At 36.2% G+C, this 26,790-nt stretch overlaps 1 protein-coding gene across 1 annotated transcript in view; it reads right to left on the bottom strand.

Moving 5' to 3' along the window:
• Positions 1-26,790, bottom strand: part of NLK (nemo like kinase) — a 155,891-nt gene that overhangs the window by 54,209 nt on the left and 74,892 nt on the right. The window contains exon 2 of the mRNA XM_007452402.1: positions 7,543-7,672. Within this exon, the coding sequence (XP_007452464.1) occupies positions 7,543-7,672 (130 nt within the window). The remainder of the gene's footprint in view (positions 1-7,542; positions 7,673-26,790) is intronic.

Genomic DNA, 26,790 nt, shown 5'->3' with positions numbered 1-26,790 from the left:
TCCCTACCAGCTGTTTATCTACTCTTTTAAGCCCCATCTATGATGTCACACCTAAGAATCTGAATCTATCTTGCTAATGAAAACTACCAGGCTCAAAGGATACAGAAGAAATTATTTAACAGGAAATAAACTGTGTAGTACAAGTTCAAATTTTCTGATCTTTAGCTTAGTTTTTTAAGAAAAAAATTTTTTATTATGGAGAATTTCAAACATATAAAAGTGGGCAGAATAAAGAATACACATGTAATCAAGACCTGGCCTTAGTAGTTATCTACACATGACCATTCTTGCTTCATCCATGCCCTCCACACTCCCTATATAATTTTGAAGAAAATACAAGACTTATTTCAGCTATACATCAGTAAATATCTCTAAAAGATAAAAACTTTAAAAAAGTAAAATTATCAAATCTGAAAATTTACTGTTTTTCAATACCATCAAATATCCAGTGCTCAAATTTCTAATTTTCTTACTTTTTAAAAAAAAGTTTGTTAATCTAAATCAGGAGCCGAAGAAGATTTATATATTATGGTTGATTTATGTCTTTCAAGTTTTACCTACAGATTTCTCCTCCATTTCTTTCTCTTTTCCCCTTGCAATTTATGTATGGAAGGAACCTTGTTCATTTTAAAGGTTATTCTTTTTTCAGCCAAGAGTTTGTCACTTTAAAATTTTTAATTAAACTAAAACCTCCTGTATTGAAAAAGTTTTCACTCACTTTAAAACCAGTTAAATATAAAGGTTTTAAAATAGTTTAGATGTTTTATAAAGAATATCTATATTTCCTTTCTGAATTAAAATGTTTATACTTAGACTCTTCGTATAAATGGAAAATAACAGATTTTCCAGTTCCTTCAAAGAATAATTTTTATCATATGAAAGATAAATTATTTCATTTCTATATTTTTAAAAACCTATAATTAGCTAGTGTCACAAATTCACATAAATTCATTTCTCATTATGTGATAGAAAAAATTTTAACATGAATATTTGATGCTTGTGGAAGGCAGTTAAAAATTAATGTTTTACTTGACATCTTTTGGACTCTAAGCTCTGTATCTCAACAACATACATCCTGTCTTGGGGGAAAACAGAATGCAATGAGTGACAGCGTCCATTAGACAAAGCTATTTTACACTTCAAATCTATCTGCTATAATTAGAGGTTATCTAAAGGAAAGTGACAACCATGCATTTTAAACCTTGATAGAGAAGAATGAGGCTTTCTTACTCCAAATTTGATGAGGCTTTCTGTAGAAAAGCCATATAAAACAGTGTTAGACATTTGCACCAAAGCATTTAGCTATGATTCTTAGCTTTGAAGGTACAATATTTTAAACTCTGCCTGGAATTTCTGAAATGGCTGTTGTCTTATACTCCTGTTCTTTCTACCACCTCAAAATGTTTATCGGATGATGGCATCCCACAGTGTTTCTAGGTGGCAAAAACAGTGCTTAGACCATTAGAGATGATACATGAATCTCAGAAGTGGTGTAAATGAGGAAGTGAGAAGGAATAGCAGCAGAGTTTCAAACTCCAGACTTCATGCCTGACTCACTATTTAAAAAGCCCAAGTCCTTCTATAACCCCTCTACTATCTGTGGGAATAAAGTACGTGAGATTAGCCTTATGATGTAAATAGGAGGACCCTTGTAAAGACTTTGACTTGTAAAGAGTCAAAGTATCCCAAAACATTACAGACTCGTCAGAAGATCTCAAATACAAAAAAAAGCAAGCAGACTTGTTTAATTAAAAAATGAACTAAAGCGGGCTTCCCTGGTGGCACAGTGGTTGAGAGTCCGCCTGCCGATGCAGGGGACACGGGTTCGTGCCCCGGTCCAGGAAGATCCCACATGCTGCGGAGAGGCTGGGCCCGTGAGCCATGGCCGCTGAGCCTGTGCGTCTGGAGCCTGTGCTCCGCAACGGGAGAGGCCACAACAGTGAGAGGCCCACGTACCGCAAACAAACAAACAAACAAAATTGCTGTGAATAACTGCAATCCTAAATGTAAAGACTAAAAATTTAACTGTTTGTAGAGTGCATTCCTATATTTAAGCAAAGGAGCTCCCACCACCCCATTCTCTCACCACCACCCCAACCCGGAATAGATTTCAAGTTCTTTAAGGTAGCGACTATTACTATTACTGTTTTTTATAGAGTTGTAAGATATAATAAAGTATACAAATCCTAAGTGTATAATCTGATTAATTTTTACATACAAAGTGTATAACAAGATAAATATTTACTCCATGGTTAAAATCTAGATCAAGAAATTAAGGATTTCAAGGCCCCCCTTGCTCCTTTCCAGTCAAAACCCATCTCTGCTCAGAGGTTACGATTATTCTCATTTCCATCACCACAGACTACTTTTGCCCATCCTTGAACTTTATACAAATTGAATCATAATGAGTGAAGACCTTTGTATACGGCTTCTTTCATTTACTGTTACGCCTGTGAGATACACCCATGTGTGGATCCTCATCCTTTTTATTGATGTGTAGTATACCATTATATGGACACTAACACAATGTATTTATCCAGAGTACTGCTGGCAAACTTTTGGGTTGTTTCCAAATGGTATCATGAATAAAGTTTCTATGAACATTTTTGTACATGTCCTTTGGTAGATATATGCAGTCATTTGTCTTGAGTATACCAAAGAGTACAACTGCTGGGTCATTGGGCAGGTGTATATTTAGCTTTAGCGGAAACTGCCAGGTTTCCTAAGTGGTTTTACGAATTTACATTCTCACCAGCAATGATGAGTTTCAGCATCCTTGTCAACACTGGGTATTGTCAGTCTTTTATTTAAGCCATTCTGGTGAGTATATAGTAGTATCTCACTAGTCTTAATTTACATTTCTCTGATGACTAACAACTTTGAGCAATTTGTCATATGCTTATTAGCCATTTGGTTACCCTTTTATGTGAAATTCTTGATTAAGTCTTTTACTGATGGGCAAAAATTCTTGATCTGTAGAAGCTCTTTATAAGATATATGATGTTTAGATACAGAATTTATAGTCTGAAAAATGTCAAGTAAAATATTTATTTCTAATGGTCTTCCTCAAATGCTAAATATTTATTTTAAAACTTGTTCTATCATATAATATATTCTGGAAACAAGTTTTTTGTTAGATAATGCCTGAGGTCTGTCTTTTCATTCTCTTAAACTTCTGATGAGCATTAATTTTTAATGTTAATGTTAATGGTGTCCTGTTTAACACTTTTTAAAAAAAAAGGTCAATGCTTTACTTGTCTAGTTAAGAAACCTTTGCTTATTTCAGTCATGAAGACATTTTCCTATGTTTTATTCCAGAAGCTTTGTAATTTTACTTTTCATATTTAAGTCTATGATCCATTTTGAATGAATTTATGTATATGTCAAGAAGTAGATTTTTTTCATATGGATATCTAATTGATTCCTGTTTATTTATTTATTTTTAAAAGTCTTTATTGAATCTGTTACAATATTGCTTCTGTTTCGTGTTTTGGTTTTTTGGGCACGAGGCATGCGGGATCTTAGCTCCCCAACCAGGTATTGAACCCGCACCCCCTGCATTGAAAGGCGAAGTCTTAACCACTGGACTGCCAAGAAAGTCCCTGATTCTTGTTTATTGAAATGGATAGCCATTTCCCTCTGGATTGCAGTGGCACCTGTCTTGTAAAGCAGGTGGACATGTATGTGTATGTCAGTTTATAGACTCTATTCTGTTCTACTCTATTCTGTTCCATTAATCTATTTTTCTGTCCTTGTGCTGCCTTGATTATTATAGCTTCAAGTGTGAATCTCCAACTTCGTTCAACTTCTTCAAGATTGTCTTGAGTATTTTAGGTCTTTTCCACTTCCATAAACTTTAGAATGTTTGTCAATTTCCACACACACATACGCATAAAACCCTGCTGGGATTCTCTTTGGGATTACACTGAATACATAGTTCAACTTGGGAAGAACATGGGTATTAACCACAGTGAGTATTCCAATTCATGAACGCAAGAGCCTGTATTATTTTAAATGCATCAAGAATCTGCTCAGTACCACAAATTTTAGGCACAGAGCACACAAAACCAAATCCACTGATAAGTAACTTATTCTAAGTATCCTTTGCCTTTTCACACTCCTTAGCAGCAGAACCGTTAGCATTAATAATGTCTGCAGCCAAACAGCTTGTCTGCGTTCAGAGAAGGGTCCTATTGGTATGATTCTTTATCCTACTTATGAACCTAGAGAGGCCTTATTTGAGTTCAGTCAGACTATACAGAGGAAAACAAATGATCCCCCTTTGCCTTCACCACCTCCTCTTTTGCCTCCTCTACTCCAGAACTAAAAGGTTGGGAAAAAGTAACTCCAAGAGAGATCACTGAGGTTATCATTCCAGATTCCGAGATTTCATATTTTATTTCCCTGTCACTTTCACTCACTCACTTACTCTTCAATAGACTGACTACCTACCGTGTGCTTAGTGTTATTGCCTAAGGACAAGAAAAACCCAAGAACTCTATTACAGGGGCTCTTAGCAGGAATCAATAAGTCCTAAGGAGGCACTGGATGGGCATTAAAGGACTAGTGAAAGTCTAAAATGACAAAAATTATGTGTATATGTATTTTTCCAAAAGAGGGTTCATGGCATTCATCAGACTGTCAGAATGAAAAAACCCTCAGTCATCCTTTTTCCATGCTGATAAAATGACAACTGTGTGTGTGTGTGTGTGTGTGTGTGTGTGTATGTACACACATGCAAAAGTGCACAGATGGGCAAAGTAGAGAATATTTTGTCAGATTTTATAATAGCTCAGATTCTGACTAGACACTACTGAGAGGCCTAAACATCAATCTCTAGAAAGTTAAACCCATTTCTGTTTCTCTAAGTTGCTACATCAAGGCGAACCTATCCCTTTAAGATGAACAACCTTTAAGGAAAAAAATGTGCGTGTGCGTGCGTGTGTGTGTGTGTGTGTGTGTGTGTGTATGTGTATCTCAATCAGTCAGATCACCTGAAATCAATGAATATGATACAATGACTTTGAAGGTTCTGTTCAAAAGAAAATCTAAAGGCTTCCAGGGTTTTGCAGCTATTCTCTGTCACATAAAAAGCCATCCAAATTAAAATCCAACCTTCCTACAACAGCCAGGTTAATCTTTCTAAATGCCATTTTCATCATGACATTCCTTTCTTTTCCTTCTGTTCAATCATATGTTAATCTCAAAAGGCTCATCTTAAGGTTTCTCCCTGTTTAAAGCATCTTTGAGATTTTAAGTCCATGACAATTACTCTCTTTTTCTTAATAGTACAATACTTGTCTGTCATCTTTCACCTGAGAAGCTTTAAAAAAATACAGCTACCGGGGTCTCAACCCCAGAGATTACAATGTAGTAGGTCTGGGATGAAACCCATGAATCTGCATTTTTAATGCTCACTTGGTGATTCGAATATATTTTTAGGTTTGGTTGCCCAGCTCTTCACTATGCGCAGAACACAGTGTCCTGTATTAATGTTTAACCATGCAGACAGTCCTCCCACAGCACTGTTATCACAGTATCACATTACTAAACTCCTTGAGGGTAGGAACCCCTAGAAGCTGATGTAGTTTAGGGATATAGGATGTGCACAATAAATGTTTACTGAATTAATGAATATGGGCCCAGAAGCAAGACAGATTTAGAACTTCAATCTGTGCCACCTTGACCTTGGGCAAATTACTTAACTCTAAGCTTTGGTTTCCTCCTCTGTAAAGTAGGGATAATAAGCCCTATCTGACAAGACTTTTAAGTATTAAATTAATATATGTAAAGCATCTACACGTTTTCTGACACTTGGTAACAAATGCTTAAACACCTGGTCCACTTCCTTCAAAAAAGGACCATGTTTTGAACTTTTTTTTGTATTCTCCACATGACCTAGCACTGCACTCTGCACACAGGACACAATTAATAAACATCTGTTGTCTTAACTACATCAAATACCAGTTGCCTCTTAGATTGGCATTCCACACATACCAGGTATGCTGGCCCTGAGATGCTTTTGTAGATCTCAGTGCACAGCATGAATTCATTATGTATAAAATAGTGGTGCCATGATGTCCCATCTCCAACTATTTGCCTCACTTTTGAACATTCCCACAGAAATCACAAGCACTCTTTTACGATACAGCTCAGGAGCTCGAACAGTAGTTGCTGTGTTTTAATATGTGTGATTTTCAAGACTGCAGTTTGTTTCTTTTCTTACACTACTCACTCTGACACTATCTTTGTAACTTAATTAGTTACTCTATAGGAATGAGTCATGAGGAAAGACAGCAACATATACAGATAGCAGCCTATTACACCATCCCTCCTTTATAAAAGAAGCCAAGATAGGTTTGAATAAACCACTGAAACCCTTAGAAAGTGAATTTCTGATGCCACCTTCAAAATATTTCTTTATTGTGGACCCCTTTACTTGAGTCTCTGACAATGTACATAAGGTTTGTACTCTTTGATGCTGGGGTGGCACTCACTCAGGCAAATTCAAGAAATAAATAACAAAGCAAGCACTAGACATCATTCTAAAATCACTTCCAAAATTTCAGGAAACAGTCATAAAATAGCAACTGGAATGATGTTTTCAAAGTTACTGAAACAAACAAACACATTGCTAGGCAGTCCCAACTGAATGAAAGACAAGCAGTTACTTTCTAAAAAAGTTTAAGGAAAATGGATTTCAAGAGGGGTAATCAATAAAGTGAAATGTGTCAAACCAAGGAGCTTCAAGTGAACATATTACAAGTTTGATATTCCTAGTTTTACCAAATAGTTCAAACTTTTACAAATTTATCTCTTAAAGCGTGACCTACACTTCCGCCAAAGTTCTTCAGGTTCCTGTGCAAACAAGCAGTCAGACTCACAAGAAATGACTGTTTTCCTGATTTTTATTTCAGCAATTAAAATAGCACTGTTTGAGTACCAAATGCAGAATGTGAGGCACTTTTTCTTTTCATATGAAACTGAAAACTAATGCTAACATCCCCCAGGTAAATTTTACACAAACCAAACTTTTAATTCAGGATTAGTCGAGAAGCTCTCTCAAACCACTGTGATTCTATTTCCCCACGAATCCTGACATCTCTAAACACAGCCATAAATAAGATAAACTATGTTATCTTTAAAAGCTGTATTGTTTTTAAGAGGAGAAACTTTTTTCTCACATCTTTAATCTCTGGTTTAAAATATTAAAAGATATAAATAAAGCATTTAAAATCAGGGGCCAATTACTTCTATTTAAATCACTCAGACTACGTATTATACTCTATTTTTATGTTGTACATTAGTATTGTTCCCAAGCTCAATATTAACATTTGCTTTAAATCAATTAATATTTATCTGTCAATCAATAAATCCTAGAATTCACTTAAACTTGCTCATTCACAAAAAAGGTCTAATTTGTCTCAGGTTTCCAAATCCCTTAATATGGTACATGTACCCTTTTTAACTCTCTTTTGCTCTTTACTAATATAATCAAACACACTTAGGAAATAGTTTATCCCGAACACTGATTTCACTTACATTATCATGTTTAAAAAAACACAACATCTTCAATTCCCGGAAGACCCTTTTGCAAGAGACCAGATTCTGGAAGACGTTGGGCATCTTTTTGAGTGCTACTCTCTTTCCATCTCTTGGATCTGTTACTGACCTAAAGACACAATATTTAGGGGGAGAGGAAAAAAAGACAGAGAAATCAATCCCAAACTTTGTTCTTCAATGTTTCAGAGCATGACAAATACCTTTAGGTTAAAACACTCAATATTAAATCCACTTAATAAATGCTTCAGGTATTAGTGAGAAAGATAAAAAAAAGTATAATCAAAGAGAATGTTTAGCCCACCCAACTCATTTGCCATGCTTTTTTCTTTTTTTAAAATCCCTGCCTAAATTTCTATAAACACTCCTGAGAGGTCACTTCGCAATACATCGGAGGTAGGAGGGCTACTAGTGGTAAAGCCATTTTAAAGACGGGAGAAAAAGTACTGAACATTAACACGACTGAAGTCAAATTAGTTTTATGCTTTATTTTCAGAACCAAATTCAAGATGGAAGAAGTGTTCATTCAGATGTGGTCACTTTTAGTTGAATGTAGAGAATACAATTTGAGTACTTTGGTTTCTTACATAAATGAAACATCTTTTTAGTAGTACGGGTTTCAGGACACAACAGTGTCCCCTCATGAGTCTGAGTGGCAGCTTAGGGGCTGTAGCTTCTAGGTGATGGTAACTGCTTCCCTTTTGTTTCTCAGTTCTTGGTATGATGGCTGCCCCTTGTGGTTACTCTCTTTAATAGCTCAGTGTCCACCTTTTCTCTCTTTTAGTCTTCTAACACCTATATTGCCAACTCCTTGTATTATATTTCCCTGTGTTTGAAATACTAATGTGTTTCCATTTTTCTAATTGGACCCAACCGATACATATTAAATCAAAGAGTTTTGCTAAACATGGCCAATTGGCCATCTGGCTAATCGAGTTTCCATGAATTAACCTAAAGCTTTTTTCCTTCCACCCATCACTGATGACTGGTTGTCTTCGTAGAATTTATTCCTGTCAGATTTATTTTGCTAGATTCCTATCATGCTCGGCTACCATTAGCTTTCATTTTCTGTTTCAGCCATTCAATGCTTTGGCTATTCCTCCCAGATTTGTATCATTTTGAAATCTGGTCTGCATGTCATCGATGCCTTTATCCAAGTTGTTAATTAAAGTTTAGAACAGGACTGAGGACAGAGCTCTGCAACAGATACAACACTAGAAGCCATCTATGAGGCCGGCATCCAATCATTAATCTGTGTATGGTTAGTCAATTAATTATTTATTTAATTAACTACAATCATTCAGTTTATTTCTTCATCTTGTCCACAAGGAAGACACTCATCAAATTGCCTTCCTGAAAATAAAGCATTCCTATTTTTTACCTAAAAATCATACCAAACTACTTTATGAATATCACTTCTTTATAAATTTATCTTAGTGATTGCTACTTCCTAAGTTCTTGTAAAACTCTTAATGCATTCTAGTAGTTTTAAAACAGCATGAGGACTTCACTTTCTCCCACTGATTGAAAATTTGCTAAAACAATTAAGTATTATCATTTTCAAGTCTTCAATAGCTTGAAATGTAATTCAACTAAGAGACCTAACATTCTTGACTGTTGTTTAAAAAACACCAACCAAAATCCACAACACTGCTTAGAATCCACATAATCTAGGAAAGTAAAATAGGAAGGAAACCAAATATAATATTATATTGACTATTAAAAATTTTTTTCTGTTTAAATACACCACTTCTGTAGCTAGATACTAGAAGATAAAAGTCAATGAAACAGCAAGGAAGGGAAATTCTGGATCATACACTGCACAGTAGTCATTGCCTCTAGAGTCTTCTTTAATCTAGAACAGTTAATTAGCATTTCTTTATCTTTTATGACATTGCCATTTTGGAAGAGTACAGGCGAGTTAGTTTGTAGACTGTTCCTCAGTTTGGGTCTATTTGGCATTTTCTTGAAATTAGATTCAGGTTCTGTATTTTTCACAGGAATAACACAGATGTCTTCTTAGCGCACCACGTTAGGAGGCCCATGAAGTCGATTTTTCCCATTACTGGTGATAACTTTGATCACTTGGATGAGGTGTCTGTCAGGTTTCTCCACTGCAAAGTTACTATTTTTTCCCTTTGTAACTATGTAAATATGCTATTCCTCATCAAACTCTGACCCACTACCTTTAGCACCCATGAATGTTTTTTTGCCTGAATCAATGGTTATTACTATGATGTTGCCAAATGGTACTTTAATAATTTTTAATATGTCTAACAGCTAGCCTGCACAATAAATATTAATTTTTAAAAATGAGTAAATTGATTTAACACAATACCCTTTCCAAAGACCTCATGCAGCAATACTTTGCAACTTCTGACTTCTTACTGGTCTTGACCCTACTGTGGTGAGGAAAGCTGCTTTAAGATAAACCCACTCCTAGCTCAAGGTTAGTACTGTGCCTTGTAATGTTTTAAGGTAAAATTCACAAAGCAGCATTTTATTTTATTATTCATGCAAAAGCCAGTCATGCCTGTGGCTGGTAACAATATAATCTCATGAATGTGAATGGCAGTGCAGTAATTTCACGCCACGTTGAGTTTGTTCTCTCTTAACTTGAAGTAGCAGATGCTTTAGTTCAGCACAAACAGTATCACAGAACACAGATAAGTGTGGAAGCCTGTTACACAGGAATTCTTTTATTTTCTTTGTTACTGAAAGGCTTGCTGTGCTTAGTTTCTCTGCTGCTGCAATACCCTGGTTATTTCAACTGCACTTATTAATGAAGCTCCAGCTGTAGAGATAATGAACAACATTTAGGGCAACTTTCCTCATTTCAGAAAATGGAGCCATCCTTCGACCTACAATTCACTTATGACCAGTTACTTTCTCTAAAATACTGTTCGCTCTAAATGAAAACAGTGCATCTGTTATTTCATCTGATTACCTACATAATCATTCAAGTTATATTAATAGGCACTTACTTCCTCAGTTTTAAATTAACATTTGATTCTGTAAACATTACATTAAAAATAATGTTTTAGGAAGAGAAAAACAAAAACAAAAAAATAAAGTTTTAAGGGTTGTGAGAAAGAATCTTTTCTTACATCTGCTCCGGGTACATCAATCCTTCTCTGCACTTAGAATTTAAGTTCAACTGCTTTTTAAACAGCCAAAAGAATCCACGAGCCATTCTTCAGAGAGATACAGAGTCAGTCAAAAGAGTACAATACCAAAACAGGAAGCTTTTTAGATATGGTTGTGGTCGTTTTGTTGTAGAGTTTTCTTAATCCCAGGAAACTGTGACCACTGCCACAAATCTGCTTATATTACTGACAAGCAGAAGAGGTGAAATGAAACAAGAGTAAAACTTATCATTGGGGATACTGTCCCAGGCACTAGAATGTTACATTATAATATCTTTTAATTAGTATAACTAATCAGCAAGAGTCCCCAAGAAATTAAATGCTCCTCATTCATTTTATGTGAAGAATCTTTCCCCCATGTATTTTAGCAGTTTTAAAGTTCATGGTGCTAATACAGGTTTATCCAAAGCAAAAAAAAAAAAAAAAAAAAAGAGAAAATGCTTCAACTTGGATTAAGAAAATCAGGTTCTTCTAATTCTAGTCACATTAACTTGTAATCAGCAATTCTCTATTTTTTGCTATACATACTACAATTTCTATGTCAACTGTACCAATACAGTATACATCTCAGTAATAGAACTTCCTAGCTAGGCTCTAAATATTTAATTATTGCCTTCACATTCATTTCAAGATTCACTTCCTTAAAAGTTATTTTTACCTGTGTTTAGATTAAGTTTCCTTGAGAAAACAATAGCAAACTATGAGACAAAAATAAGTCTAGAAAATGTTTATTTGTCCTTAGTACATATTATATGTTCATGGACACTACAGGTCAAATATGGAATTTATTTGTATGACTCTCTGGTTTTTATAACCAGAACTTCAACAAGCTCTAAGCTCTATCTAGCTTGTGTGCACTCTAACATAATATACAGAGTTGCAAACTATTTAGAAGCACAAACCTTCTAGGTTTCCCTGCCCCCACCCAAAAACACATAGAAAAGGATTCTCATCTTTCATATTTAGATAATTTGTTCCATCAGTTGGGGTTTTCTGATGTTTGGTTTTTCTTTTTAAATGTTTATCCAAATTTGGTATTTGCTGAGTTAGCTCTATACATAAGAAAGCAATCCTTTTCCTTTAAGATACTTATAAATGATCCCCAAATTTGTTAATCTGATTATTACAAGGAAAAAAAGGTCTTACACAGTAGCCAAACCAAAGCAGTGAAATAGTTCTTTCTTTCTCTCCTATCCTAACACTACTGATCAGGAGAAGCAAAACATCTACATTTAACTGGGAGAGTTAATAGGAACTTATCCTCTAACTCTGTGTCTAAGTAAGTATAAACAGCAATGATCCCAGCAGATGAGACACAGCACTGAGCCATTCTGATCTGTAGTGAGAGACCCAGGAAGGGAAGGAGGAAGAATAAGGAACAGGCAAGCCATCCAATATCAAGCTGTCACATTTATTTTCAAATACCTGTTATTGTAAGATCTAACTTTTAAGACTGCCTCAACTCCCCAAACCAATAACTATTGAATAAGTTAAAATACAGGTGAAAAATTATTTAATGCTAATTATCGTTGTCTTGGGAATATTTTATGGTTCTTTAGAGCATGAATTAATTAGTTCCATCCTTACTGTACACGCTGGGAAGACAGAGAGACTCTTCCTCCTCAGTCCCTGTCAAATATCTCTGTGAGAGGGCTTCCCTGGTGGCGCAGTGGTTGAGAGTCCGCCTGCCGATGCAGGGTACACGGGTTCGTGCCCCGGTCTGGAGGATCCCCCATGCCGCGGAGCGGCTGGGCCCGTGAGCCATGGCCGCTGAGCCTGCGCGTCCGGAGCCTGTGCTCCGCAGCGGGAGAGGCCACAACAGTGAGAGGCTCGCGTACCGCAAAAAAAAAAAAAAATCTGTTGAGAGTCTGACCGGCCTGCATAGAAGTTGCCACATTGCCTTTTCAAGGGGGATTTTCTCATGTTAGAGGGTGAACATGACATAGTCTAGTCTGCCAAGTCTAGGAAGTTTTCATGGCACACTACCCACAGTCTTCTAGAAATAGACCTGTGAACATTGTATGGGGAGGAAAACCAGCTGCAATGAAGGAAAGGTTTCTGTACAAAACCACAAAGGAAAATAATTCACAACTGCAACTCCTTCTTGCACTTTAACAACTTTGGGCAACAGGAGGTTACAAAGGGTAACCAAAACTAAAACTATGTCACACAAAAATATGTTTGCTTTTAATCCCATTGATGAATTCCTGAAAGATATGTATTCAGTAACAGGAACACTGAGGAATATAAAGATTTAAAAAAAAAAATTTAAAGATGGCAGTTTTTGTTGTAATTAGTTTCATAAATGTGGAAGACATCAAATGAAAGAAAAGGACAGTTTTACTCACATAGTAGGTTTATAAGATTATGGCTTTACCAATGTCAAAAATTGTAATGAATTTAGAAACAGAAACTTCACATCATCAGAAAAAGTTTTTAAATTATTATTATTTTTTAAGATTTATTATTTATTTATTTATATTTTATTTTTGGCTGCGTCAGGTCTTAGTTGTGGCATGCGGGATCTTTGTTGAGCCACGTGGGATCTTTCGTTGAGGCAGGTGGGCTTCTCTCTAGTTGTGGTGTGTGGGTTTTTTCCTCTTCTCTAGTTGTGGCACACAGGCTCCAGGGCATGTGGGCTCTATAGTTGTGGTGTGCAGGTTCCAGAGCGCATGGGCTCTGTAGTTTGGGGCACGCAGGCTCTCTAGCTGAGGTGCGCGAGCTCAGTGTTTGTGACACACAGGCCTAATTGCCCCGCGGCATGTGGGATCCTAGTTCCCCAACCAGGGATCTAATCCGCGTCCCCTGCATTGTAAGGCGGATTCTTTACCACTGGACCACCAGGGTAGTCCCAAAAGCTTTGTTTTTAATTGCCATAGAGAATGCTTTATCATTTGATAGTTTAGTGGTTAAGCTAATATTTTAATAATTACTTAACATAAAATGTAAGTCTCAATATGCTATAAGTTAAAAGTAAACTGTCTGAAGACACCAACAGTAAACTGCCATTTGTGAAATAAAAGGGAAAATTTGAATATGGTTTAAAATTATGATTATAAATTAAATTTCCATATTTTCTAGAGATGTATATACTAAGTATACATAGGTGAAATGATATGAGATCTAAGATTTGTTTTAAAATACTACAGTAATAAATATTGTTGAAACAAAGCAAATATTGAAATTATTGAATTTGAGTAGTAGGTTAATGGGGTCTAATTATTCAAAACTAAAGAAAATGTATATTTGAAAAATTGCAAAATAAAAAATTGAAATGAAAAAAATTTAAATGTTATTCGTAATAATGTTAAAAATATCCAATATTGGGATTAAAACTAAGAAAAGCTAAGCAAGACTTTTACACAAAAGGACTAAAAAACATCACTGAGAGAAATTAAAGACATAAATAAATGGAGAAACATACCATATTCATGAATTAGAAAACTACTCAATATTGTAAAAATTTCAATTCTCCCCAAATTGACTTATAGACTCAGTGAAATTCAAAACATGAAATGGTTTTCTTTTTGTGAAACTACACGAATTAGTCTTAAAGTTTTTATGGAAATGCAAATATGCCAAGGACAGCTAAGACACTCTTGAAGAATAAGGTGGGAAAAGTTGCTCTACCAAATAAGAAAACTTATTATAAAGCCACAGTAATTTAGCTAGTGTAATAGACCAATGAAACAGAAATATGGCTCAGAAACAGATTCTCCCATATTTAGACACTTGGCTTATCATAAAGGTGGCTCTGCAGACAGGAAGGTTGTGCCTTAAGCTAGCGTTTCCCAATTTCAAGCCCATCTGTCTAAACACTGCTCTATAATACTGGGGCTAAGACTCTGCAAACCATGTTTTGGTTTTCCCAGCTAGCTCCAGGTTAGACTCTGCTAATAGAGGGCTTTAGAGGAGACTGCAAGGCTGGAGGAGCAAAAAGGAACAGAGGGTCTTATCCAGATACGTACATAATTCCTACAAATCAATTTTTTAAAAGGGCCTGAATAGGCATTTCACAAGAAAGGATTAATTCAAATGGCCAATAAACATATGAAAAGGAGCTTAACCTCATTAGTCATTTGGGAAATGAAAATTAAAACCAAATGAGAAAATACGATATAACCACCAAAATGACTAATGTTTAAAAGCCTGACAATACCAAATGTTTGGTGAAGATGTGGTGCAATGTCGATTCTAATACACTGCTAGTAGAAGTGTAAATTGTACAATCACTTTGGGAAACAGGTTGGTTTTATATACTAAAATGAAAATAAATATACACTGGAACCCAGCAATTTGACTCTCAGGTATATACCCAAAAGGAATTTGTGTACCTATACACTAAGACACAAACAAGTGTGTGTGTCCATGGCAGCCATATCTTTAATGCCCTTAAAACTGGAAACAACTCAAATGTCCATGAACAGCAAAATGGATAAACAAATTGTTGTATATTCACATAATGGAATACTCTATAGCATTAACATGAACTACTGCTACATGCAACAACATAGATAAATCTCACAAACATAATTTTGAGCCAAAGAAAACAGTCACAAATGAATAATAAGATTTCTATATAAAAAATATAAGCAAAGTTAAACTCTAATGTTTAGGGATGCACACTTAGTAGACAGAAACTATTAAGAAAGGAAGTGGTTATCATAAAAGTAAGGACAATGGTTATCTTGGGGGGGGGTACTTAATGATGGGGCAGAGAAGAGAGGACTTCTGGGTGCTACCAATGTCTTATTTCTCATATGGATGATGGCTAGAGGTGTGTACTTTGTGATAAATCACAGAGCTGTGTGTTTTATTTCGTATTGTTTCTCTCTGTGTGTTATTCTGTAACTAGAAAGGTAAAGGCTAACTTCCCAGTTAAATGTGAGCATAAAAAAGCATTTTAGATTGAGATCTATATAATGAGTAATTTTTAAAGAGGGTGATTCTTTCCTTTTTTCTTTTTTTTTTTGCATATAGATACACATCTACACCAGCCCAATGGATTCTATCATACCTTTCCTTGTGCCACTGGTTCATTCTGTACAGAGGAGTATACATAATATCTTCCTTATGTTTTCATAGAATTCCAAAAGAATTCGCTTGCTTAAAAAAAACAAACGTTTTCTTCATCATTACACAAGAATATGCTATTAAGGAGCATTCCACAGGACAGTGCTGTCAGCAGAATTATAGCACAACTACAGTCCCACCCCTAATCTAATCACAATCTCCTAACTTCTATTGTGAAGCAAAATGCTGAAGCAGCTACAATATATAGATGTCCTTCAGGTTTTTAATTAGTTAGCCTTTTAAAAATAACCAAACCCCAAAATATTGCAAATACAAAACAGGAGGCAAGACTTCCAGCTGTGGCAAACTGAAGAAATCAGCAAATCCTCTCCCAACAAAACTACTACAAAACTAGACAAATGTGCCAGAAACAACCATTACAGGACTCCAGAAAACAACTAAAGTCAAATGACAAGTTTAAAAGTGTTTATTTATGAAAAATGTAGAACTCTGGGTAAGAACAGTGGAAGTCAGTGGTGTTACTGCTTTGGGTTGCTCCTTATTCACCCCCTACCCCAAGCACAGTCCATGCAGTACCTGGGAAGTGCTGGCCACAGAAACCAGAGGCTTCACTGCCTGAGTCTGCTGAAGTGATTTGAAATGGAAGGCAAAAAACCCATACCCAGTGGCACTGAGAGTAAAACCATTAAACCCAACTAGAAAAGAAGAGATAAAGCCTACAGCTCTGCTAGCCTGAGGCTGCTGTCCCAGTTGGGAAGAGGTGCAGACTAACAGAAATCCAGAAATTTAATAAGGAGACTCTGGAAATGAGAGCCACAGTGGGGGCTGGTAAACTCTCTATGCATTTCTGGCTAACTGGGGGCTGCGTATATGCTCAGAGTTGACTGGAGAGGTCCTAAGCTCTCCACCTATCAAGGGCTGACTAGGAGGCTTCCTACATATGAAGGGAAGAAATGAGAAGCTTAGCAGAAAGTAAAAGCTGAGGCATGCCTGAAAACTAGATGAGCTCCCTAATATACTCACAGAAGGCTCAGCAAAGGGTAGAAGCCTTATTGGCTCAAGATGTTTGAGCACAACCTCTAACTAATCACTGGCTACTAAGCTATGGGACTACTAAGCTATGGGACTCCAAGAGGGCCAAGGTAAAGATGAAAACAAAAACAACTGAGCAAAAACTTGAATGGCTGCAATCCACAGGGGAGAAAGATCCCACATATTAAGTCAAGTTACTTAAATATAAGCAAACATACATAACAACAGCAATAATGACAACCTTCAGACATGGGAGGAGGGCTGGGGAGGAATCAGACCCAGGGTTGTTACAATATACTACCAAATATGCCCAGTTTTAACAACAACAACAACAAAAATTATAAGACATGTTAAAAAAAGAAGAAAACGTGACCTATACTCAGGGGGAAAAGCAGTCAACAGAAACTGTTTCTGAGTGGGCCCAGATGCTGTATTCAGAAAAACTTCAAAAGCAGCTATTATAAATATGTTCAAAGAATTAAAGAAAAATATGGCGACAATGACAAAACAATAGAAAATCTCAATACAGAAATAGAAACTACAAAAAAGGAAACAAACTCTAAAGTTGAAAAATACAATATTAGAAATGAAAAATTCACTAGATTGGCCCAAAGCAGATTTCAGATAGCAGAAGAAAAAAAAAAATCAGTGAACATAAAAGATCCATAGAAATTATACAATCTCGAGAACAGAGAGGAAAAATCTGAAGAAAAATGAACAGAGCCTCAGAGACCTATGCAATAACACTGAATGTACCAACATAACATCTAATGGGAGTACCATGAAAAAAGGAGAGAGATAAAGGAGCAGAAAAAAAGATATTTGAAGAAATAATGGTTTAAAAAGAACAATATACAAAACTCAAAAACTCCCAAGTAGGATAGACACAAGAATTCTGCACCTAGACACTTCACAGTCAACCACAGATCAAGTTAAAGACAAAAATAATAATTGAAATATGAAGAAAACCAAGACAATTAATGATTGACTTTTCATCAGATATAACAAAGACTAGAGGGAAGTGGAACTGCATAATTGCAGTGGTGGTAGTGGGGCAGGCAAAAATTCTATATTCAGTTAAAAAAGACCCTGTCCTTCAAAAACAGAGGCAAAGTGAAAACAATCCAAGATAAGTAATGACTAAGAGAGTTTGTTGCCAGCAGGTTTGCCTTACAGGAAAAAAAAGAATCCCTTTGGTCTGAAAAGAAATGACCCCAGAAGGTAACTCAAATCCACAGGAAGAAATGAAAAACAAGAAATGGCAAATACGTGGATAAATAGCACAATATATTGTTGGTTTTAACATATATAGATGTAATATATATGACAATAACAGCACAATAGGGGGAGGGAACTGAGCTATATTGGAGCAAAGTTGTTGCATTCTACCAGAATTAAAATACTATTAATCTGATATAGATTGTTCAGAAATTAAGATGCACACTGCAATCCCTAGAACAACAAATAATAAAATAACTAAAAAACCAAAGGAGGATTAAAAAAAAAATCTAGAGATGAATTAAAATGGTCAAATGAAAAATAGTTGACACAAAACAAGAAATACAATTTTGAAATACGGATTTAACACAAAATATAAAAAGGCCACAGCAACTAAAGAAATGAGATATATAGAAAACAAATACTGTAGCAAAATTGCAAATGTAAATTCAATCAAACAATAATTACACTAAATGTGAATGGATTAAATACTTCAATAAAAAGCACAGATTGACAATTTTTTTAAGTTTTTTTAAAAAATAAATTTATTTATTTATTATTTATTTATTTTTGGCTGCGTTGGGTCTTCGTTGCTGCACGTGGGCTTTCTCTAGCTGCAGCGAGCGTGGGCTACTCTTTGTTGTGGTGCACGGGCTTCTTATTGCAGTGGCTTCTCTTGTTGCAGAGCATGGGCTCTAGGCACACGGGTCTCAGTAGTTGTGGCATGCAGGCTCAGCAGCTGTGGCTCACGGGCTCTAGAGCGCAGGCTCAGTAGTTGTGGCGCATGGGCTTAGTTGCTCCACAGCATGTGGGATCTTCCCGGACCAGGGATCGAACCTGTGTCCCCTGCATTGGCAGGAGGATTCTTAACCACTGTGCCACCCGGGAAGTCCCAAGATTGACAATTTTTAAAAAGCAAGATTCAACCATATGCTGTCTACAAAAGACACACTTTAGATTTAACAATAAAAATGGGTTGGAAGTTAAAAGAGGTAAAGCGACATACCATAAAAATGGTGACCACAAGAGAGCTGCAGAAGCTATGTTAATACAAAACAGAACAGATTTTAAGACAAATATTACTCGAGACAATGAGGGACACTTCATAAAGATAAAAGGGTAAACACATATACGATAATTATAAAGGGTCTACATAGTTAAAAATAGACTCTCAAAATTCACAAAGCAAAAGTTGACAGAAGAGAAGAAACAGACAATTCAATAATTATATTTGGAGGTTTTAATACCCCACTCTCAAAGATAAAACAACTAAACAGAAATTAAGCAAGGACAGAAAAGAGTTAAAAAAATACCATCGACTAACTTTACCTAAGTGACATTTACAGAACGCTCTACCCAACAAGAACAGAATACGCATTTTTCTCCAAGCACACACAGAATGTTCTTAGGAAAGCCCAAATGCTAAGCTAAAAAACAAGTCTCAATAAACTAAGGACTGAAACCAAAATATGTTTTTCAGACCACAGTAGAATTAAATTACAGATGTTAGAAAGAAATTTTAGAAATCCCCAAATATTAGAATATGAAACAAAACAAAGAAGAAATCACAAAGAAATTAGAAAATACCTGAATTGAATAAAAATTAAAACACAATATATCAAAATTTATTGGATGCAGTTAAAGCACTGCTTAGAGGGAAAATGTATACCTTTAATCAGTTATATAGAAAATAAAGCCCTCAAATCAGTGAGATATAAGCTTTTATCTACAGAAAACTAGAAAAAGAGCATATTAAACCCAAAGCAAGCAAAAGGAAATAACAAAATCACAATGGAAACAATAAAGAAAAACACATCAAGAAAATCAATGAAATAAAAAGTTCGTTCTTTGACAAGGTCAAAAAACGTTGATAAACCTTTAGCTAAACTGATCAAGAAAAAAAAAGATACAAATGGACAAAATCAGGAATGTAAAAGGGGACATCACTACTAACCCTACACAAATTATTATTTAAAAATATTCCCTCAATGAATAGCCCACGTCCAGATGGCATCATTGGTCAATTATATCAAATATTTAATGAAGAAACAGTACCAGTCTTTCACAAATTCTTCCAGAAACTGAGAAGGGACCACTTCCCAACTCATTCTATGAGGCCAAAGTCAGACAATGACAAAAGGACTGAATTCCTTTATCACAAGAGATAAAAACTGTAGCTTAATATCCTTCAAGAATATTAATGAAAACATCCATGAGTAGGAAATCCAATCCAGCAACATAAAATCCAACCCCCATTTATGATAAAAACATTCAACAAACTAGAAACAGAAAACTTCTTCAACCTGATAAAGGGCATAAGAAAAACAGAGCTAATATCTCACTTCACAATGAAAGACTGAATGCTTCCCCTTAAGGTCAAGGAACAAGGCAAAGATGTCTGCTCCAGCCACGTCTATTTAAATTTTACTGGAGGGTCTCATCAGCGCCCCCCCCCAAATTTTTTTTAAAAAACATCCAAATTGGAAAGGAAGAACTAAAACTGATTTTATTTGCAGATGACATGATCCTCTATGTAGAAAACTCTAAGGAATACACAAAAACCGTACTTAAACTAATAAACGGGTTTATCAAGGTTGTAGGATACAAGATTATTATACAAAAACCCATTTTTTCTACATGCCAGCAGTGAACAATCTGAAAATGAAATTAAGAAAACAATTCCATTCACAACAGAATCAAATCAAATCAAATACTTAGGGAACAAGTTTAACAAACGAAGTTTAAGATATACAGCAAACTATGAAATATTGCTGAAATAAATTACAGAAGACTTAGAGAGAACACTTCATATTCATGAATTGGAAAACTCAATGTTAAGATGGCAATCTCCCCACAGTGACCTACAGATTCAGTGCAATTCCAATCAAAACTGGAACCCTCACATATTACCGGTGGGAATGTAAAATGGTACATCCACTTTGGAAAACAGCTTGGTTGTTTCTGAAAAAGTTAAAATAAACTTATCATATGATTCAGCAAATCTACTCTTATATATTTACACAAGGGAAATGAAAATCTATGTTCACACAAAGATTTCTATGTGAATATTCATAGCGGTACTACAGCCGAAAAACGAGTCAAATCCATCAACTAGTGGATGGATAAACAAACTATGGTACATCTATACAAGAGAATAAAAAGAAACAAACTACTGCTTCCTTACAAGCTACCACTTACATGGCTAAACCTCAAAAACATTATGCTAAGTGAGAGAAGCCAAACACAAAAGACCATGTAATATATGATACCATTTATAAGAAATTTTTGGAAGAGACATTTAGAGAGACAGAAAGCATATCAGTAGTTGCTCAGGGTTGGGAAGTGGAATGGGTGATTGACCACAAATGGTTAAGTTTTGCGGGTAATGAAAATGTTCTAAAATTGGGTCAGGGTGATGATTGCATAACAGTGGAAATTTACTAAAAATTACAGAATTATTACATACTCATGATGGGTGAATATTATGGTATGTAAACTATGCCTCACTAAAGCTGTTAAAACAAAAACATCACCTCGGAATACTGACTGTTTACAATATTCTAGACCCTATTATGATTTTATGCTATATAATTCCCCCCTTGATATTTATATAGTTTTTCTATTTACCCACAGAGATTTCACATTTCAAAGAATACAGAAAAATCATAACTTCTCTCTCTCCTTTTTTCTTTTAATATCAGCGTTTTGTTAATCTCTAATTCACCTGGAAATTCCCATAATGTATGCAATGAGGAATTAATTTTTGGAACTGAATGAATGAATCAATCTTTGGAACTGCTACTTTGTTTTATGGTTTACTTGTTTATTTTTCAACCAATACTATTTGATAATTATCACTTAATATGTCTTATAACTTCTTCATATACACATTAGTGCCATATAATCAAATTCTTTGAAGCAGCTACCATCAAATTTAGCACATCAGAATCAACTGGTAGGCTTTACGAAAAGAAACACAAAAACAAAACAACCCTATTTCATTACTTCCTAAGAATGTGTATTTTTAAAAGCTCCCAGCTGACTCTGACTTTACTCAGATTCAAGAACTACCGCTTTAAACACAGTGCTTTTGTAACTTTAGGTACATAAGAATCACCCAGAATTCTTAGTCTTAAGGTGAAGATTGACTCACTAAGTCTGCAGTGGTGAACTGAGGTTCTGCTTCTTATAAGAAGCTTCCAGGTGATGCTGATTTTACTGGTAGCAAGGTTTTAAGATATGTATCTTACTTGGTTAAAAATACATAAGGTAAACGTGGGATCTTAGTATACTTGGCCTTCCCATTAGCCAGGGTATAAGTCCTCATTTATTCTAACTTCTTCTAGGCTTGCCATTAAAGTTTTATTGTTCACATATACAGAGTAAGCTAAAGTGTCATGTCTAGTGCCCTGATTTTTGTGACTGCCACTTAGGGGATGCCTCTTGACTGCCTGGCTCTGGAGGCCAGAGGATTTTGTGTCCTGGTCCCATGGGACTGTAATGATTTGTGTCACCCAGAAAGAAGCTCATACCCCATCTGGTGCCTTGATTTTTGTTACTGCTGCTGGGGACACCTCTACCCCTCCTGGCTCTGGTGGCCAGCAGGGCTTATACGTGTGCTCCCAAAAGCCTGTATATATTTGCATACATTTAAAAGCTGATGCCTGAGGATCTGGCTTCTAGTTGTCCTGAATCTGGGTGCTGAGACCCTCCCTTTTGGGACACTGACAGGTCTTAGCACATCCTCAACTACTAGGAACTATTAAAAATATAGGGTGCTTCCCTGGTGGCGCAGTGGTTGAGAGTCCGCCTGCCGATGCAGGGGACACGGGTTCGTGCCCCGGTCCGGGAGGATCCCACATGCCGCGGAGCGGCTGGGCCCGTGAGCCATGGCCGCTGAGCCTGCGCGTCCGAAGCCTGTGCTCCGCAACGGGAGAGGCCACAACAGTGAGAGGCCGGAGTACCACACACACATACACACACACATACACACACACAAATAATAATAATAAGCTGCTTGGACAATCACAAAGGTTTGAGAGACAACCAAGAGCTGAAGTAGGGTTGAATGATAAGGTTCATCTCCTACATAGGCCAGTCCTTCAAGACTGGGAGATGTGGTTCCTTCATCTACTGTATAGAAACCAACAGAGAGTAAAGCAAAATGAAGACACAGAGGAATATGTCCTAAGTGAAAGAACAAGATAAAACCTCACGGAAAAAAAACCTTAATGAAACAACAGAGATAAGTAGTTTACCTGATAAAGAGTTCAAAGTGATGGTCCTAAAGATGCTCACTGAACTGGGGAGAAGAATGGATAGACACAGTGAGAATTTCAACAAGAAATGGAAAATATTAAGAATGTACCAAATATTTAGAAATCACAGAGCTGAGGAATACAATAACAGCACTGAAAAATACACTAGAGGGGTTCAACAACAGACTAGATGAAGCAGAATAAAGAATCAGTCAACTTCTAGAAGGCAGTGGAACTCACCCAGTTAGAACAGCAAAAAGAAAAAAGAATGAGAAAAAGTGAAGATGGCTTAAGGAACTTTTATGGGACAACATCAAATGGCCTAACATTTGCATCATAGGGCTTCCAGAAGGAGAAAAGAGAGAGAAAGGGGCAGAAATATTATTTAAGGAAATAATGGCTGAAATCTCCCCCATCTGGGGAAGGAAACAGACATTCAGATGCAGGAAGCACAAAGAGCTGCAAATAAGAAACATCCAAAGAAACCCATACCAAGGCACGTTATAATTAAAAATGCCGATTTAAAGACAAGGAGAGAATATCAAAGGCAGCAAGAGAAAAATACTTGTTACATACAAGGTAACCCCCGCTGCGGCTATGAGCAGGGCTTTCAGCAGAAACTTGTAGGCCAGAAGGTTGTGCATGATATATTCAAAGAGCTGGAAGAAAAAAAACTTCCAACAAAGAATATCTTTCCGGGACTTCCCTGGTGGTCCAGTAGTTAAGACTCTGCACTCCCAATGCAGGGGGCCTGGGTTTGATCCCTGGTCAGGGAACTAGATCCTGCATGCCACAACTAAAGATCCCACACGTGGCAACAAAGATCCTGCACGTGGCAACCAAGATCCCACATGCTGCAGCTAAGACCTGTTGCGGCCAAATAAATAAGTAAATATGTATTAAAAAAGAAAAAGAATATTCTACACAGCAACGTTATTAATCAGAAGTGAAGGAGAGATTCCGAAAAAAGATTTCCAGAAAAGCAAAGGAGTTCATCACCACTAAACTGGTCTTGTAAGAAACGTTAAAGGGACTTCTTTTAGCTGAAAAGAAATAGCACTGATTAGTAACAAGAACACATATAAGGGGACTTCCCTGGCAGTCCAGTGGTTAAGACTTCATGCTTCCACTGTAGGGGGCATGAGTTTGATCCCTGGTCGGGGAACTAAGATCCCGCATGCTGCATGGTGCAGCCAAAGAAAAAAAAGAGAACACATACAAAAGAATAAATCTCACTGGAAAGGTAAATATATAGTAAAGGTAGTGGATTAATCCCTTATAAAGCTAGTATGAAGGTTAAAAGACAGAAGTAGTAAAAAATATCCATAACTATGACTATGATAATTAGTTAAGGGATACACAAGATAATGATGATTGCTGGATCATCTGGCAACTCTATTTTCAGCTTTTTGAGGAACCTCCATACAGTTTTCCACAGTGGCTGCACCAATTCACATTCCCACCAACAATGTAGGAGGGTTCCCCTTTCTCCATACCCTCTTCCAGCATCTGTTATTTGTAGATTTTTAAAAAATGATGGCCATTGTGAGGTAGTACCTCACTGTAGTTTTGATTTGCATTTCTCTAATAATTAGCGATGTTCAGCATCTTTTCATGTTCCTTTTGGAAGACTGGCCTTTATTTTTATGTTCTGTCCTTATCAGGCACCATATCTGTCTGCCTCACAAAATATCTTCAGTGTTTTGTAGCTATTTATGATATGGGTATTATATGTTGAAAAATATTCACCAGTGATCCTAGCAAATTGTCTTATGTTTCCTATTACAATTGATTTATTCAAAGTATCTAGTTGTGTAGTGTTCTAGATTTTTAAAGTCTAGTTTCTAAATTTTTATAAATGCTATCCACTTCAGTAGTTATGTTAATTTTGTCTACCTTATCACTCTGTTCTTTTCATAGACCCTTTTGAGATTAGCTAGTCATTATATATAAAATTTTTTTTTCTTGTCGAAACAGGCAGGTAGAGTTGAACAAAACTCTAAGTTTAGCTTTGCCAGTCTTACGAGCTGAAAAATTGGTGATGGGGGTTTTTATGTCTTTCACGTAGTACATGGCCTTTTGTAGTATGTATTTCTCTTTTTCGTCTGGTTGAAAACCAGCTATGTTTTGCTACTCATTTCTTAGTTTTTGTACTATAATATGAAGATGCTGCATGTAAAATTTATGCTGAAAGTATTTACTAAAAAATTGTGTGTATTCCAAAAATAAGCTCAAAATGGATTAAAGACCTAAATGTAAGGCCAGAAACTATCAAACTCTTAGAGGAAAACATAGGCAGAACACTCTATGACATAAATCACAGCAAGATCCTTCTTGACCCATCTCTTAGAGTAATGGAGATAAAAACAAAAATAAACAAATGGGACCTAATGAAACTTCAAAGCTTTTGCACAGCAAAGGAAACCATAAACAAGACCAAAAGACAGCCCTCAGAATGGGAGAAAATATTTGCAAATGAATCAACTGACAAAGGATTAATCTCTAAAATTTACAGGCAGCTCATGCAGCTCAATAACAAAAAAATAAACAACCCAATCCAAAAATGGGCAGAAGACCTAAATAGACATTTCTCCAAAGAAGATATACAGACTGCCAACAAACACATGAAAGAATGCTCAACATCATTAATCATTAGAGAAATGCAAATCAAAACTACAATGAGATATCATCTCACACCAGTCAGAATGGCCATCATCAAAAAATCTAGAAACAATAAATGCTGGAGAGGGTGTGGAGAAAAGGGAACACTCTTGCACTGCTGGTGGGAATGTGAATTGGTTCAGCCACTATGGAGAACAGTATGGAGGTTCCTTAAAAAACTACAAATAGAACTACCATATGACCCAGCAATCCCACTACTAGGTATATACCCTGAGGAAACCAGAATTCAGAAAGAGTCATGTACCAAAATGTTCATTGCAGCTCTATTTACAATAGCCCGGAGATGGAAACAACCTAAGTGCCCGTCGTCGGATGAATGGATAAAGAAGATGTGGCACATATATACAATGGAATATTACTCAGCCATAAAAAGAAACGAAATTGAGCTATTTGTAATGAGGTGGATAGATCTAGAGTCTGTCATACAGAGTGAAGTAAGTCAGAAAGAGAAGGACAAATACCGTATGCTAACACATATATATGGAATTTAAGAAAAAAAAATGTTATGAAGAACCTAGGGGTAAAACAGGAATAAAGACAGAGACCTACTGGAGAACAGACTTGAGGATATGGGGAGGGGGAAGGGTGAGGTGTGTTAGGGCGAGAGAGAGACATGGACATATATATACTAACAAACGTAAGGTAGATAGCCAGTGGGAAGCAGCCGCATGGCACAGGGAAACCGGCTCGGTTCTTTGTGGCTGTCTGGAGGGGTGGGATAGGGAGGGTGGGAGGGAGGGAGACAAAGAGGGAAGAGATATGGGAACATATATATATGTATAACTGACTCACTCTGTTATAAAGCAGAAACTAACACACCATTGTAAAGCAATTATACCCCAATAAAGATGTTAAAAAAA

This window comes from Lipotes vexillifer, unplaced genomic scaffold, assembly GCF_000442215.2.
Source record: "Lipotes vexillifer unplaced genomic scaffold, Lipotes_vexillifer_v1.1 scaffold216, whole genome shotgun sequence".
In the NCBI taxonomy this organism is placed as follows: Eukaryota; Metazoa; Chordata; class Mammalia; order Artiodactyla; family Lipotidae; genus Lipotes; species Lipotes vexillifer.
Note: the sequence above shows the minus strand (reverse complement) of the source record. Positions and strands in the feature narration are given on the sequence as shown.